Source organism: Oncorhynchus masou, chromosome 28 (genome assembly GCF_036934945.1).
Source record: "Oncorhynchus masou masou isolate Uvic2021 chromosome 28, UVic_Omas_1.1, whole genome shotgun sequence".
Taxonomy (NCBI): domain Eukaryota; kingdom Metazoa; phylum Chordata; class Actinopteri; order Salmoniformes; family Salmonidae; genus Oncorhynchus; species Oncorhynchus masou.
This window is the reverse complement of record NC_088239.1, coordinates 48,971,649-48,989,064: the sequence shown is the minus strand read 5'-3', so window position 1 is coordinate 48,989,064 and position 17,416 is coordinate 48,971,649. Positions and strand designations below refer to the sequence as shown.

The window sequence follows — 17,416 nt, the reverse complement described above, 5'->3', positions numbered from 1 at the left end:
CTATGCACACTCTTGGCATTCTCTCAACCAGCTGCATGATGTAGTCACCTGGAATGCGTTTAAATTAACAGGTGTGCCTTTAAGTTAATTTGTGGAATTTCTTTCCTTAATGCCTTTGAGCCAATCAGTTGTTGAGATGGTATACAAAAGAGCCATAATATGGACTTGGTCTTTTACCAAATAGAACAGCTCAAATAAGCAAAGAGAAACAGTTCATTACCTTGACATGAAGGTCAGTCAATGCAGAAAATTAAGAACTTTGAATGTTTCTTCAAGTGCAGTCATAAAAATCAAGCGCTATGATGAAACTGGCTCTCGAGGACTGCCACAGGAAAGGAAGACCCAGAGTTACCTCTGCTGCAGAGAATAAGTTCATTAGAGTTAACTGCACTGCTGATTGCAGCCCAAATAAATGCTTCAGAGTTCAAGACACACCAACAGCAACTGTTCAGAGGAGACTGCATGAATCAGGCCTTCATGGTTGATTGCTGCAAAGAAAACACTAAAAGGACACCAATAAGGAGACTTGCTTAGGCCAAGAAACACAAGCAATGGACATTAGACCAGTGGAAATCTGTCCTTTGGTCTGAAGAGTCCAAACTTGAGATTGTTGGTTCCAACCGCCGTGACGTTGTGAGACAAAGTAGGTGAACGGATGATCTCTGCATGTGGATCCCACGTGAAGCATGGCGGTGATGGTGCTTTGCTGGCGATTTATTTAGAATTCAAGGCACAGTTAACCAGCATGGCTACCGCAGCGATACACCATCCCAGCCGGTTTGTGCTTAGTGGGACAATCATTGTTTTACAACAGGACAATAACGCAAAACACACCTCCAGGCTGGGTAAGGGCTATTTGACCAAAGAGAGCAATGGAGTGCAACATCAGATAATCTGGCCTCAACCCAATTGAGATGGTTTGGACCAGAGTGAAGGAAAAGCAGCCAACAAGTGCTCAGCATATGTGGGAACTCCTTCAAGACTGTTGGAAAAGCATTCCTCGTGAAGGAGGTTGAGAGAACGCCAAGTGTGCGCAAAGCTGTCAAGGCAAAGGGTGGCTACTTTGAAGAATCTAAAATAGTTTGATTTAACACTTTTTTGTTAACACATGATTCCATGAGCTATTTCTAGTTGATGTCTTCACTATTATTCTACAATGTAGAAAAGTGCAAATTAAGAAAAACCCTTGAATGAGTAGGTGTCCAAACTTGACTGGTACTGTATATAAAATAGTTAAAGCTGTAATTGAACTTGTACAGAATTGCATTAAATTATTTTCACATGTGTAGTGAGTTACGATTATTGGTCTCATAACTCAACCCAAGCATGACGGCTCAAAGACGAAACTAACAAGCAATCTTCCACATTGAAAAATGTTTTAATACACAATTACAGTATCTATGCTAGACTAGCTCCACAATATAGGCGGACACAGTTACTCCAAGTGCCGGATGTCACAGATGTTTGGATCTTTCATAAAATGTGGGTTCTTGTGGGTTACAGACATGAATCCTGTGGAGGAAAATATTAACAGTATTTATTATAGGAAGGACTGGATGATCAAAACATGGTCATTTTGAGCCAGACCAGTCTGTAGCACACAAAGTATTACAAATCCTCTGTTCAGTAGTGATAGATGGCGCATTGAAGTTTCCAAAGAGAAACTATTACAGAGCAACCTCGATTTGATCATATTGTTCACACATTTTCTCATGTAGCGTTGTTCACTCTTTCTGTGCTTGTAGATGATCCCACAACTTTATTTCATTACAGAGAAAATTGCCATCACTTGCCATTGACTACAATGCATTATGAAAATGTGTCTAAAGTATTTTAAGAAAACACTCCAAACCAACTCATATTACATCAGAAACCCATGTCCCTGCACTCTATTTTGTAGAAATAATTTTACTGTCCCATAAATCCATATCTGCGTCTTTTTATTGTGGACATTGTTTTCAAATTTAGTGTGAAGACATCATTCAGAATGGGATTCTGAGTGAATGAGTTGGTTTGGAGTGTACAGTCAATAATAAAAGTGTGTGATTTGAGGGCATACCCATCGAATGAGCTTTCTTTATGGCTTTGGCGATCTCCCGCTGTTTCTTACCACATAGACCTAGAAAATAATAAACACCTTGATACGACAGCCTCTGCTCTGATGTATACATTTTCAGCACTTTTCCTGACCAAGTTCCCACCTGTTATGTGCCTGCCGTAAACTCTTCCTGTGTGTGGGGATATAAACTGGGACAGCAGCTATTGGAAAGAAGTTTGGAGAAAAATTAGGCAAATTATAAATAAACATGGGATATTTGCGCATCACAGCACTTAATACAGTAGTCTAATGACAGACCTGAACATTCTTGAAGTCCACTGTGATGTTACAGAGAATGCAGCCCTTCTGTGGTTGTTTGTATGGATTCTCCATCTGTAAAGGCTGGGGAGATAAACATTCACGTAAATCCATACAACAAATGTAGTTGTCATAGACCTTGTAGTCAAATGACATATAGCTTCAAATCAAGTTGAAAAAAAAGTAATAATTCTCTTGACATGTGGAGGACTGTTACTCCTTGAGCTAGCCCTTCTCATGACTCCAATGCATGGATGCAGTGGGTCATTCAATGTCCATTATGATTAGCTCAGGCATAATGTGTAGACAGAGCTTTGGCGCTCTAAATGCAAATACGTCTCACACGATAGTTTTGGAAACATTTATAACTTACATAGAAGCGATAAATAATTGCTCAAATACAAAAGATACACTTGCTGATCGCAGTTTAGCAAAGTTGCTTCCATAAAGTCGTGGCCAAAAGTTGAGAAAGACAAATATTAATTTTCACAAAGTCTGCCGCCTCAGTTTGTATGATGGCAATTTGCATGTACTCCAGAATGTTATGAAGAGTGATCAGATGAATTGCAATTAATTGCAAGGTCCCTCATTGCCATGCAAATGAACTGAAACCCCAAAAACATTTCCACTGCATTTCAGGCCTGCCACAAAAGGACCAGCTGACATCATGGCAGTGATTCTCTCGTTAACACAGGTGTGAGTGTTGACGAGGACAAGGCTGGAGATCACTCTGTCATGCTGATTTGAAGCTTCCAGTCTGTTATTCAAGCTCAAAGGAGGGTGGTGCTTGGGATCATTGTTCTTCCTCTGTCAACCATGGTTACCTGCAAGGAAACAGGTGCAGTCATCATTGCTTCGCGCAAAAAGGGCTTCACAGGAAAAGATATTGCTGCCAGTAAGATTGCACCTAAATCAACCATTTATCAGATCATCAAGAACTTCAAGGAGAGCTGTTCAATTGTTGTGAAGGTTTCAGGGCGCCCAAGAAAGTCCAGCAAGCTCCAGGCCCGTCTCCTAAGTTGATTCAGCTGCGGGATCGGGGCACCACCAGTACAGAGCTTGCTCAGGAATTGCAGCAGGCAGGTGTGAGTGCATCTGCACGCACAGTGAGGCGAAGACTTTTGGAGGATGGTCTGGTGTCAAGGGCAACAAAGACAGGAAAAACATCAGGGACCGACTGATATTCTGCAAAAGGTACAGGGATTGGACTGCTGAGGACTGGGGTAAAGTCATTTTCTCTGATGAATCCCATATCCGATTGTTTGGGGCATCCGGAAAAAAGCTTGTCTGGAGAAGACAAGGTGAGCGCTACCATCAGTCCTGTGTCATGTCAACAGTAATGCATACTGAGACCATTCATGTTTGGGTTTCTTCTCAGCTAAGGGAGTGGGCTCACTCACAATTTTGCTTAAGAACACAGCCATGAATAAAGAATGGTACCAACACACCCTCAGAGAGCAACTTCTCCCAACAATCCAGGAACAGTTTGGTGATGAACAATGCCTTTTCCAGCATGATGGGAGCACCGTGCCATAAGGCGAAAGTGATAACTAAGTGGCTCTGGGAACAAAACATCGATAGTTTGGGTCCATGGCCAGGAAACTCCCCAGACCTTAATCCCATTGAGAACTTGTGGTCAATCCTCAAGAGGCGGGTGGACAAACAAAACCCCACAAATCCTGACAAACTTCAAGCATTGATTATGCAAGAATGGGCTGCCATCAGTCAGGATGTGGCCCAAAGTTAATTGACAGCATGCCAGGGCAGATTGCAGAGGTCTTGAAAAAGAAGGGTCAACACTGCAAATATTGACTCTGCATCAACATCATGTAGTTGTCAAAAGCCTTTGACACTTATGAAATGCTTGTATTTATACTTAAGTATCCCATAGTAACACCTGACATAAATATTTAAAGACACTGAAGCAGCAAACTTTGGAAATTAATATTGGTGTCATTCACAACTTTTGGCCACGACTATACAGTCATGGCTGGGGAGTGAAGTTTCATACCTCGGTTTGCCCAGTGTTATTTAAAATTCTGAAGGATGCAACTTGGCTAAACTGCCTACAGTAAGTGTATATTTTGTAATTGAAAGATGATTTCTCGCTGATGTGATAGCACACTTCTAATCGTTTCCAAAAACACATCGCAAGGATTGCTAACGTTCGTAAACGTTACAACAGAATGTCGGTATTTGCAGTTCATTGATCCAGTTGTTTTCTATGCGGGGTGGAGTGAGCCTCTAAACCTGGGTATACCGTTCTCGAGAGCTATCCCTGAGCACTAAAGGGTAAATATGAATCAACTTATATTTGCATTTAAAAACGTAATCCTGGATCCATTTAGTCTATTGATAACGTTTTACTAGTGCACTCGTCGAAAGGTAGCTCGCTAACGTTAATAGGTGGCTTTAAAATGGCTTACCATGTCATCGTTCTTCTGGACTACATTAGACGAGCCTGACAGACTTCTGAGACATTGTTCTGTGATAAAAAAGTAAAGCGGACATTAACTCGCAAAAAATATAGAGGTTGCTCTGGCCAGCTAGATAGATAAACGACACATGTGGTTGGCTAGTTAATGATGGAAGGCATAGCTAGAGGTTAACTAACGCTAGCTAACATTAGCTATCCATTTAGCTAATAGGTTATCTTAGTGATTATAAACGTAAGTATAATCATGCTTGTATCACTAGCAATGCAATTAATTCAAAACATTGAACATCATTCTTACGTGTGCCTCCAAGCTGTGCAAATGTGAATTGTAAAGATCGAAAGCTTCGGACAGCAAACATTTTTGACCTGCGAAGGAAAGATCCGGATGTTATTTGACGTAATCTTCTTCTGTGAGATTTACCCGCGGTTGACATCCAATTTGTTGCATTACCGCCATCTTCTAGACTGGAGTACAACTCCCTTATACTTTACTTGGAAAATTATGTACTGAATAAATGCCTTACCATCTAACATTATACTCACTAATTTCAAAATTATATAAAATAAAATTAACACCCCCCTACTCCAAAATGTTTATATATTTACTCCTACCTCTTGCCATCACCCTGAAAGGATGGGACATCACTACTTAACACATCATGTAACTCTTACACACCCAAATACCTCTCAGCAGCTGCAACCACAACCTACATTTTCTGAGACTTCCGATCCATCCCTGCAGTATAATTAATAACCACTGCTATAAAAACTAAAAATCCAATCTTAATGAAACATAGTTAACTTTTTGGCCTATCCCCATGTACTCGTATATCTCTACTACTCTCCCCTTAACCAGTCTTCTTCTCCTTCACTGCCTCAGCATGACAACTTCTGCCCTACTCTAACCCTGGAAACCTCAAACTGCCTCTCTCGCAAGGGACATGTCTGACCCCCAGCGCAATGTGCACTCCTACAATTAACACATTCCACTACTTTCCCCAATACTACACATTCCTCTGTCTTGCCCTTCTGCACATTCCTCACACATTGGACCCTCCCTCCTTCACACTGCCCATAAGCTTGACACCTGTAACATCTTAATGTACTCGGCACATACGCTCGTACAGGATAACTTATATATCCTAACTTCACTTTGTCAGGCAAAGACTACTTCAAAACTCAAAAGAACAGACAATGACTCTGTTTCCTCACCCTGTCTGCGTCGCTTCAAACGACGAGATCACATACACCGGGAATATTTGCCCTCAGCTGGTCAACGTTTATATCTACTACTACCCCAGTTACCCCTCCTTTCATTGGTGCCTTTTTCTTGAGATCGAAACACTTCGCTTTATTGACCCCCATTCGTTTTACTTGGACCGCATTCGTCCTCAGCAGAAACACAAACGATTATCACTAGACCACTTCAAGTTACCCTCACCGATTCCGCAATTGGATCAGCCGAAAGGCAAGAGTCCACTTTTTCCACAAACTTCACTCCCACTGTCAGACTCTTCTTCTTTCTGATCCTCCGTGCATACCTCGGTCTCCGATAATTTTACCGCACCTACCACCTCCGATACTTCACCCTAATTACTCGTCTTCTGCTTACACTATCTACAATTCTTTTTTGACAAACAATATCCCTTTTTCCACAATTTGTCCGATTTAAGCTCATCCTCTTCTTCCCTCACTCTCTTAGACCTCTACTCTCTTTTGTCCTCCATTCCTCCTCCGTTTGTCTCGGCATTGCTTTCCACATGCGAATAATTAACACGAAACATTACCCCATAGAGACGCAAACCCCTCTCTGTCGACCAGCGAGTAAAATCGAAATTGTGGCGCCAAGATTGAGCTCAGTCTATTTGACGTAATTTCCTGTTCACGTTTATATGTTGGCCCATGATCTAACGTTCCTCCCAAAATTAATGTATTTTCGAAGTGATAGTTTGTACAATTTCCACATATCAAATCTAAAACTTTCATATAATATAATGAGTCTAATATTCAAATACAGTACGGCACATATAGACTGATTGTATCAATAGGTCGGAAAAAAGTTCCGTTCTCCACCCGACTCAATTTATAGTTACAATCTTTACTCGTCTCTGATTGGCTAATACGTTAGACTCATGTTTACAAAATCATAGTTGTCGTTTGTATTGTATGCATCCGGTTAGTTACTCTTCAAAATGTATTCTCTATTTTATATTTTGAGTTCTCGGTTGTTAAAGACGATTTGATAGTAAGCCTAGTGTTAACCATGTCTAGTCAATTTAGCTACTTTCAGCTAACGAAAAACGGTTGAGTTTGCTCACTTACCATTTAGCGTGAAGTTAGCCAACGTTAACGTCATCTATCTATTTTTTTTCAAGATCGCTTGCCAACTCACACAGTCAGCCAATTTGACTCAGTAGCAAATGAATTGAGGAGCTCACCCTGTCAGCCAACATGATTCTATTGTATTTACTAACGTTACTTAGCTAGTAGCTCGCTAGCATGCCAACATAGCTGGAATGCTACTAGTGTTTGCTTAGGCTAACGTCAGTAAGGTGTCCGACAGAGTCAGGTTTGACAATGAGTGCCGAAATCAAAGTAAAACGACAGTCCTCGAGGAAGCGGTCCAGGGATAGACGAATAAGTCATCTCACGCCCGCAAGGAAAAGGACCAGTGCTTCTGGACGACAATGTCCTGACAACACGGGACAGATAGAGCTTTCCAGAGCTTTGGACCAATCCATGGATGCAAAGTTTAGTGAGGTGGGTAGCTAACTAATATCACAATGGTGCATTATACACTTCTTGTGGTCTTGTGATTTTACTGTAATTTCAATATGATATTGAGTGAGTTACAAGTGCATTTAATGTTTTTTTAACGTTGCTGTTTTTGCAGTACTGCAGTGACCCTGAGGACTTATTTGGGGACTATGACAGCATTGGAAGCGACAGCTCTTTCCTGGCAAAGCTCGATAGAGTGGGGCAGAACATGAGACCGCATGACATTGAACATACAACCAGCAGCAGATGCCCTGTGATTCTGCTTGCTGGGAACCCTGACTTCACTTCACTGAAGTCTTCAACAGACAACTGTCCGAAACAATCATGTGATGACTCAATGACAGAATCATTCCTGGAGAGCTTCACAGATGATGCTTTCCTAGACATGCCAAGCTCACAACTCGCTTTTCTACAAGATCCCCAAACAGCAGACAGGAACTGCCGTACAGATGAAGACAAAACCTCCATGCCTATGAGACATCCTGAGAAGTCTGTCAGCACTGAAGATAGAAATGAGAGGCATATCGCCCCCAAGGCAAGGAAGAGCGTGTCCGATCATCTGAAGAGAACTATGATGGCTAATGCAGCAACTCCTTCTAGTGTCTCCCGGACTGCAGTGCAGAAGGAGGCCGTAGTTACAGAGGAGATCAGTGTTGCCATGCAGGCTATGGAATCTGTCTCCATGGCGACAACAGACCTTGGGCCTTTCTTTGGTCTTCCCACCAAAGTGAAGGAGCTGATATGCAATCTCAAAGGAATCAAAGATTTATATGGTGGATGGATTTCTATTCCTTTTCCCTGTCTAATTGCATGTCCTCACTAGTTCTGCATCAACTTTAACATGGCTATGTTTTCAAAGTGTCTGGTTGTCTTGCTAAGTGTGAGTAATTTGAGTTCTTGCCCTGCTTGATATTAGAGTATAATCAATCACAATGCTCTCTTATATTTCAGAATGGCAGAAAACTTGTCTAAACCTGGACTCAGTTCAGCAGAGGAGAAACCTCATCTACTCTCTTCCCACCAGTGGTGGGAAGACTTTGGTGGCTGAGATTCTTATCCTCAAAGAGCTTCTGTGCAGAAAGAAGGATGCCCTTTTCATCCTGCCTTATGTATCTCTAGTGCAGGAGAAGGTATTGTGGTCATTGTATATAATTCCTCTTTCATCCAACTGTACAAAGGAATTATAATTAAACATTTTTGTATGTCAATGGCAAATCTGAGCACTGTGTTTTGCATGCCTTCCCAGGTTCGAGGGTTGGCCAGTTTTGGCCTGGAGCTAGACTTCATGGTGGAGGAGTATGCTGGCAGTAAGGGCAGGTTCCCTCCAGTGAAGGGAAGGGGCAAGAGGTCCCTGTACATTGCCACTATAGAGAAGGCACACGGCCTGGTAAACTCTCTCATAGAGACCAACAGACTGGACAATGTGGGGCTGGTGGTTGTGGATGAGGTATGCAAATATCTTATTACATTGACATCTGAGATGTTATCATTACAAAACATAGAATAGCCACTCACTAGACACAAACAATGTATCTGTTGATGCCTTGTGTATTGGACACAATCAATTATATTGTACTGTAGTATCCAATTATTTATGCCACTCCATTTCTCTTCTTATTAGCTCCACATGTTGGGTGATGGTAGCAGAGGAGCTATCATTGAGATGACTCTAGCCAAAGTGCTCTATATCAGTAGTAAGTGTGACTGCTATTTCACTCATCATATTCATGGTGAAGGAAGATGTTTTGAAAATTTATGGGAAACTGATTTTCTTCTTTACAGAGTCAACTCAGATCATTGGAATGAGTGCTACTCTGGGCAATCTCCAAGATATACAGAAGTTTCTGAAGGCAGAGAGCTACACTAATGACTTCAGACCGGTATGATATTCCCTAACTACAGACTTGATCTACGCAATGCTATTTGATCCTCTGTGGTATGCCTCCTTGTTTGTGAGAGTCCACATACAACATGAAAATCGCCAACGTATTCCTTGAAAGCTTAGTTAAAAACCAATAGAAGCTGCACTGCGTGTTGTGTTCTCCATTGTCTCTGTGATGGTTGGCCACTGATAGCCATGGTGTTTCAGGTTGAGCTGAAGGAGTATGTGAAACTGAAGGACAGCATATACGAGGTGGACCCCAAGGAGGAGGAGTGCTTCAGATTCTCTCGGGTCCTGAACTTTAAGGTATAATCATCCATTTGATTTGAAGAGCCATCATTTATATATATTTGATGATATACTGGACTCCAGTGCCAGGCAGTCAGCTTTTGAACGGCGGACTCACATTGTATTTGAAGTCTTAGCACCTGTCTAATTCTTTTGTTTTCCAGTACTCCAGTGCCATGCAGAAGATCGATCAGGATCATATTGTTGCCTTGGTGACTGAGGTCATTCCAAGCCAGTCTTGCCTTGTTTTCTGTCCCACCAAGAAGAACTGTGAGAACGTGGCTGGGATGATATGCAAGTACCTGAAAGAGTAAAAAAATACATCTTTGATATTTATCTTCTCTGTACTCCAAATCATGGTCAGTCCGTCCAGTGGTTGTGATTGTGTGGATTGTGATTGATACAACATGCCACTTCTTCTTGAATTCTCCAGGGACTTTATCCAACACAAGCAGGCAGAGAAGGCTGTGTTGCTGAGGGAGCTGAGGAGCAGTGGGAATGGCTCCCTGTGTCCGGTGCTCAAGAAGACGGTGCCGTACGGCCTGGCTTACCACCACAGTGGGTTGACCAGTGAAGAGAGGAAGCTGGTGGAGGAGGCCTACTCTGCAGGGGTTCTCTGTCTCCTCACCTGCACTTCTACGCTGGCTGCAGGGATCAACCTACCTGCTCGGAGGCAAGTCAAAGCAAGGAAGCATAACCTGTCCGAACAGAAGTTGCATTTCTGTGTTAGATAGCGACATTTATTGTAGACTTGATTGGATCCATCATTGTGTTTGGACCAGAGTGATTCTGCGTTCTCCGTACGTGGCGGCAGACTTCCTGAAGAGGAGCCAGTACAAGCAAATGGTGGGGAGGGCTGGACGGGCCGGGATAGACACTCTTGGAGAGAGCATCCTCATTCTACAGGACAAAGACAAAGTCTTGGTAAATAACAGCTACAACCATAACAGTAAACCTATGCATGTAGTGACATCCGGTCCTTTATGTTTCCACGCTCTGACATTTTATGGCAGATCCTGTCCATTGATCCTGTCTACCTTTTTGTATCTTCAGGTCAAGAAGCTTGTATCCGCGCCAATGGAAATCTGCATAAGCAATCTAATGCATAGCGACGGAAAGGGTGTCCTGAGTCTCATCCTATCCGCCATTGGATTAAATGTACTTCTGAAAAATATCCATAAGTGAATTACAGAAAAATCCATTTCCCTTTTTAAAATGTCTCTTTTTAGCAAAGAACTTTGTCTTATCAAATGGTATCGGTCACATACATGTGTTTAGCAGATGTTTTTGCTGGTGTTGTGTTTCTAGCTCTGACAGTGCAGTAATATCTAACAATTTCACAACATATACCTAATACACACAAATCGAAGTAAAGGAATGGAATCAAGAATATATTAATGAATAAATTGATGATACTGTTTTTGCCGGTTTTCTTTTGTCTCCCTTCAGATCACGAACAGCTTAGAGCAGATCAGGGACTTCATGAGTGGCACGTTGCTGTCTGTCCAGGAGAAACAGGTGTGCTTGGAGAGGAGCCTGTGGGAGGTGACACAGGAGTGTGTTGAGCTGCTTAAAGAGAAAGGCCTCGTCACCGTTTCCACAGAGCCACAAGATGGGTCCCTGCAAGTCACCAAGCTAGGAAGAGCTACTTACAAAGGTGAACTACTCTCAAACTCGCCAGAACTGGTGTTAATTTCATTTCTATTACCATACAAGGAAATTGTTCATAGTAATCCATTTAAATCCTGTTACAGAGACATTTTTTTTTCTATGAGTCAATGCTACAGTGTTTAGTGTATCTGACCTCTCCTCCTCAGGCTCAGTGGATCTGACCTACTGTGACCTCCTGTATAGAGACCTGTCTAAAGGCCTGGAGAGCCTGATGCTGAACAGTTTCCTCCACCTCATCTACCTGGTCACACCCTATGACATGGTCTCCCAGTGTAAGCCTGACTGGATGGTCTACTTCAGACAGGTTAGAGCCCAGGTCTTATGTACTTCTTGGTTGTCTTTGTTCATTAAACGTAGATTGGTAGGTAAAATACCTCAAATAACAATTTTGTTTTTATGCATTTCTGGTGTGTTTAATGAAAATATCTAATAATGAAGTACATTTTGTATATATAATATTGTTTTGTGCAATAGTTTGTCTTCTGCAGTATTTAGTACAACAATTGTTGTGTAAGAGTTTGTTTTGCTTCTCAATTCCAGTTCACAATGTTATCAGCTGCGGAGCAAAAGATGTGTGCAGCAGTCGGTGTGTCTGAAGGTTTTGTTGCTAGAAAGGCTGCTGGACAGAATGTCAAGAAGGTAAGAGTATTGAGGAAGCATGGCATGATTTAAGTACTGTGAAATCAATAGTGTCATATTTTCACAGTTCCTTAGGTTGAGAGACTATCACTGGATTAAGGTATTATGGGTTTATACTTGAGTACGTTGGCTTAAAAATAACATTATGTTCATCTCTAGATTAATCCTGTTTTTTTTTGTATCTTTTTTTTTCTCCTTTTAACCCCTAGATGGAAGGCAGACTTAACTCATTTAAGTCATGAAGATAATGAACCCTAAATATCTTGTGATGTGAATTCAAATCTGCTCTCGACATCTGCTCTCTACTACTGATCATTCATGTAATAAATGTAGCAACAATGCAGTGAGCCAGTACTGTGCCATTATGTTGTACTGTGCTGTCCTTGCCATAGAAGTAGGAATAATTCTACTTCCTTGGTCCTTCCCAAATGCTCTGTTCCCCCAGAACGTTGACCAGGTGGTGGTGAGTCGGCTGTACCTGGCCCTGGTACTGCAGTCCCTGCTGAAGGAGACTGACCTGTGGAGCGTGGCTGACAGGTTCCAGCTCAGCCGGGGCTTCATCCAGACACTACTCAGCTCTTCCTCAGTATTCTGCTCCTGCGTGCTGCACTTCACCGAGGTAGCTGCCAGCATAGATGTCATATGATATTATTGGGTCCCGTCCAAACAGAGCCACATCCGAGACTCTTTGCAGTGTTTCACAGAGGTGCCCTGAAAAGACAAAAGCTTTGTTACTTCAGTTACTTCCATTTTTACATTTTAGTCATTTAGCAAACAGTGTTATCCAGACCGACTTACAAATCAAATTGCATTTGTCACATGCCCCGAATACAACAGCTGTAGACCTTAGAGTGAAATGCCTAGTTACAAGCCCTTAACCAACAATGCAGTTTTAAGAAAAATACATAAAACATAAGAAATCAAGTAACAATTAAAGAGCAGCAGTACATTAATAATAGCGAGGCTATATACAGGGGGGTACCGGTACAGAGTCAATGTGCGGGGGCACCGGTTATCGAGGTAATATGTACATGTAGGTAGAGTTATTAAAGTGACTTATGCATGGATAATAACAGAGTAGCTTAATGTTCAGTAGTCTTATGGCTTGGGGGTAGAAGCTATTTAGAAACCTCTTGGACCTAGACTTGGCACTCCGGTACCGCTTGCCGTGCGGTAGCAGAGAGCACAGTCTATGACTAGGGTGGCTGGAGTGTTTGAACATTTTTAGGGCCTCCCTCTGACACCACCTGGTATAGAGGTCCTGGATGGCAGAAAGCTTGGCCCTAGTGATGTACTAGGCCGTACGCTCTACCCTCTGTAGTGCCTTGCGGTCGGAGAACGAGCAGTCGCCATTGTAGAATGGCGCCGGAGAGGATGGCTGACATTTTACGTGCTCCCAACCAACTGTGCTATTTTGTTAGTTATGTTTGCGTTTGCTTTTATTGCTTGCTATAATTTTTCTTTTTAAGGTGTCCGACGGTAAGGATATACTGCTTTCCTGGGAACAGGCCCAAATCCTCGTCATTTGCGTAAAGAAAAGACGGAGGAAAGGGAGCGAGTAAACTGCAGTCAGTTTTATTGGCCAACGTGCAATCATTGGAAAATAAAATCAATGGCCTACGATCAAGATTATCCTACCAACGGGACATTTAAAAACTGTAATATCTTATGTTTCACCGAGTCGTGGCTGAACAACTCAGTGACTACCTGACTAACGGTTAAGTGCCTTGCTCAAGGGTGCATTGACAGATTTTTCACCTAGTTGGCTCGGGGATTCGAACCAGCAACCTTTCGGTTACTGGCCCAACGCTCTTAACGTCTAGACTACCTGCCGCCCACTACTGAGAATAGCTCCTAAGTTGTATGTTCTTTTGCTTTCTCTTTTGACCCCAGTGATCTCACTGTGCCCTCTGTGTTATCAGGAGCTGGAAGAGTTCTGGCCCTTCAAAGCTCTCCTGACTGAGCTTACCCGCCGGCTGACCTACTGTGTCCAGGCCGAGCTCATCCCTCTCATGGAGGTAGCAGGAGTCATGGAGGTCAGACTTTAAAAAAAAATCTCTTCATTTTTTAGGCATTATAGCATCATGATATTGTCCTACCTGGCAACAAAAGGTCCATAAAAACATATCCACGTCTTGGTATCCAGTCACAAGAGCTATTGTCCTAGCCAAAGTTTTCTGGCATTGTTCCAGATGTTTTTTGCATGCTTGTAACCCCTTATCTGCTTTTGACAGAGAAGAGCCAAGCTGCTGTACAATGCTGGATATAAGACACTGGCTCATCTGGCCAATGCTGACCCAAACGTTCTCGCCAAGACTGTGGAGAACCTCTTCAAGAAGCAAGCTAATCAGATTGTTGCTTCGGCAAAAGTATGTCCGATGTCAAATGCCTAGTATACGTACAGTTGTGCTGCTGTTTCCTTCCTGAATACAAACAAGGGTTGTAGAAAATTGGATTGAGATGTGACTTGAATTTGCAGAAGTTGTACTCTGTTTGATCATTGTCCTCCTGTGCTGTCTGTTTTCAGATGCTGCTGAATGAGAAAGCTGATGCCCTTCAGGAGGAGATGGATGACTTATTGATGATGCCTCTTGATCTCCTCTCTTTGTAAAATGTTGCTGCAGTGGATTTATTGTGTGAAGAATACTTTTATTTTTCTTGGTGTGTTAATACTTTTTAGTGGTGTATCATTGTTTGTCGGAGTGATATTATAAAATGTATTTTTGGGATGTGGAAGATTTTTTTTGTGTGTGTGTTTTTTTTGATCCCATAGAGATGAATAAAATGCTTCTGTGAGCGTCAAAATCATGAAAGAATTCACACTCTGATTTAATTGGTCACTTTTATATAACAGCATGTGAATAATTTGACAGGCTTCCAAATGCTTGACCCAATATCAGTGAGTAGTGGGACATAGTAAAGTAGTTATTGTAACCCTAATTTCTTTACTTATTTATCTATAACCTTCACCTTCTCTTGGTTCTATGATAAAGAAGAAGGTTACAATTAAGTTATTTTCTATAGTTTAATCTTTTCAAGTAGTAGCAGCAGCGGCGGCAAGTTCTACAACAGGTTCAATGAAAAGTCGTCATTCAGGGCAGGTGGGGAAGAGACCCATCTGTTTTGAGCCCCACCTATTTAGCCTGTTTTGCATGTTATTTTGGCATTTAATACGTGTCACATATCAGTTTGCAAACAATGTATAAAATAATTTAGTTAATAAAGCCGCATACAAACATGGCCTCTTTTTTTTTCTTGAGTAAGGCAGCTCCAAAATGCAGGTGTTTCAGACTTTTTCAGTGCTTTCTGTGGTGTTGGGGCAGCCAGCGGCAAATATGAAGCGTAGGGGTTGGTAATGTTCTCTAGTTCCGCTGTGATTGGCTCAGTGTTCTGTCACTCATGGGGACACTACTTCACTGCAAAATCTAAGGGTATATCTTCAAGCCCCTTGGATGCTGCCATGGAGTTATATTAGAAGTGCCCATCCAAGAAGGCTCAAGGTCATTGACCAGAGATAAAATTATGTGAAATCACGTTATATCTAAAATAGCTTTGATTGGACAGATCATGTCAACATCATACTTTCAAAATCTTAGCTAGCAGTCATCATCTTAAATCAAGTTGACAATCTACTGGCAAATCCTTGTCATATGAAGAGAGATAATGAATAAAATGTATCGGTGCTCATCGGCCATTGGACATAAACATTACACAACAAGTTGGAAATTCCAAATTCAACAATGACTGGTTTGGAAGCAATCAGTGCCTAACTGCAAGCATTGAAAAGCAATCACTAGCCTGGTATTCGGTGGAGTGGGTGTGTGGACCCAAGTCTGGGATTAAGGGTCTCTTTTCCAAGCTTTAAAGGATAAACATTCAACATTGGCCATGCTGTCAATCCAGCATGACCTAAGTGAGGATGGCTTTCACTTCAGCATTAATAAATTCATGAACTTCTTTGAGGAAAAGATCATGATCATTAGAAAGCAAATTACGGACTCCTCTTTAAATCTGCGTATTCCTCCAAAGTTCAGTTGTCCTGAGTCTGCACAACTCTGCCAGGACCTAGGATCAAGAGAGACACTCAAGTGTTTTAGTACTATATCTCTTGATACAATGATGAAAATAATCATGGCCTCTAAACCTTCAAGCTGCATACTGGACCCTATTCCAACTAAACTACTGAAAGAGCTGCTTCCTGTGCTTGGCCCTCCTATGTTGAACATGATAAACGGCTCTCTATCCACCGGATGTGTACAAAACTCACTAAAAGTGGCAGTAATAAAGCCTCTCTTGAAAAAGCCAAACCTTTATCGAGTCTTCCATTCCTCTCCAAAATTTTAGAAAAAGCTTTTGAAAGAATTAAAGCAACTCACTGCCTTCCTGAAGACAAACAATGTATACGAAATGCTTCAGTCTGGTTTTAGACCCCATCATAGCACTGAGATTGCACTTGTGAAGGTGGTAAATTGACCTTTTAATGGCATCAGACCGAGGCTCTGCATCTGTCCTCGTGCACCTAGACCTTAGTGCTGCTTTTTATACCATCGATCACCACATTCTTTTGGAGAGATTGGAAACCCAAATTGGTCTACACGGACAAGTGTTGGCCTGGTTTAGATCTTATCTGTCGGAAAGATATCAGTTTGTCTCTGTGAATGATTTGTCCTCTGACAAATCAACTGTACATTTTGGGGTTCCTCTCAGGGTTCCATTTTAGGACTACCATTGTTCTCACTATATATTTTACCTCTTGGGGGTGTCATTTGAAAACATAATGTTAACTTTCACTGATATGCGGATGACACACTGTACATTTCAATGAAACATGGTGAAGCCCCAAAATTGTCCTCACTAGAAGCCTGTGTTTCAGACATAAGGAAGTGGATGGCTGCAAACGTTCTACTTTTAAACTCGGACAAAACAGAGATGCTTGTTCTAGGTCCATAGAAACAAAGAGATCTTCTGTTGAATCTGACAAATAATCTTGATGGTTGTACAGTCGTATCAAATAAAACTGTGAAGGACCTCGGCGTTACTCTGGACCCTAATCTCTCTTTTGACGAACATATCAAGACTGTTTCAAGGACAGCTTTTTTCCATCTACGTAACATTGCAAAAATCAGAAACTGTCTGGCCAAAAATGATGCAGAAAAATTAATCCATGCTTTTGTTACATCTAGGTTAGACGACTGCAATTCTTTACTTTCTGGCTACCAGGATAAAGCACTAAATAAACTTCAGTTAGTGCTAAATACGGCTGCTAGAATCTTGACTAGAACCAAAAAATCTGATCATATTGCTCCAGTGCTAGCCTCCCTACCCTGGCTTCCTGTCAAGGCAAGGTCTGATTTCTTATCTGCTC

At 41.8% G+C, this 17,416-nt stretch overlaps 2 protein-coding genes across 4 annotated transcripts; one reads left to right on the top strand and one right to left on the bottom strand.

The window, feature by feature from the left end:
- Positions 1-1,359: 1,359 nt before the first annotated feature.
- mrps18c (mitochondrial ribosomal protein S18C) lies at positions 1,360-6,622 on the bottom strand. 3 transcript variants are annotated; one of them, XM_064942370.1, is made up of 7 exons: positions 6,581-6,622; positions 5,092-5,159; positions 4,783-4,841; positions 2,357-2,440; positions 2,202-2,259; positions 2,060-2,119; positions 1,360-1,512 (listed from the first exon to the last, which is right to left on the bottom strand). In XM_064942370.1, the coding sequence occupies exons 1-7, from the start codon at positions 6,583-6,585 to the stop codon at positions 1,436-1,438; spliced, it is 411 nt and encodes a 136-aa protein (XP_064798442.1). In that variant the 5' UTR covers positions 6,586-6,622; the 3' UTR covers positions 1,360-1,435. The 3 variants fall into 3 exon arrangements, with proteins under 3 accessions (XP_064798442.1, XP_064798443.1, XP_064798444.1); XM_064942371.1 differs by lacking the exon at positions 6,581-6,622 and adding an exon at positions 6,235-6,574; XM_064942372.1 differs by lacking the exon at positions 6,581-6,622 and adding an exon at positions 6,006-6,223.
- Positions 6,623-6,909: 287 nt separating this feature from the next.
- helq (helicase, POLQ like) lies at positions 6,910-15,289 on the top strand. The gene is made up of 18 exons (XM_064942367.1): positions 6,910-7,553; positions 7,687-8,344; positions 8,523-8,701; positions 8,818-9,018; positions 9,193-9,265; positions 9,354-9,451; positions 9,661-9,759; positions 9,906-10,051; positions 10,175-10,414; positions 10,524-10,665; positions 10,795-10,899; positions 11,191-11,398; positions 11,559-11,716; positions 11,953-12,051; positions 12,497-12,670; positions 13,974-14,087; positions 14,286-14,420; positions 14,579-15,289. The coding sequence occupies exons 1-18, from the start codon at positions 7,371-7,373 to the stop codon at positions 14,660-14,662; spliced, it is 3,096 nt and encodes a 1,031-aa protein (XP_064798439.1). The 5' UTR covers positions 6,910-7,370; the 3' UTR covers positions 14,663-15,289.
- Positions 15,290-17,416: the final 2,127 nt, after the last annotated feature.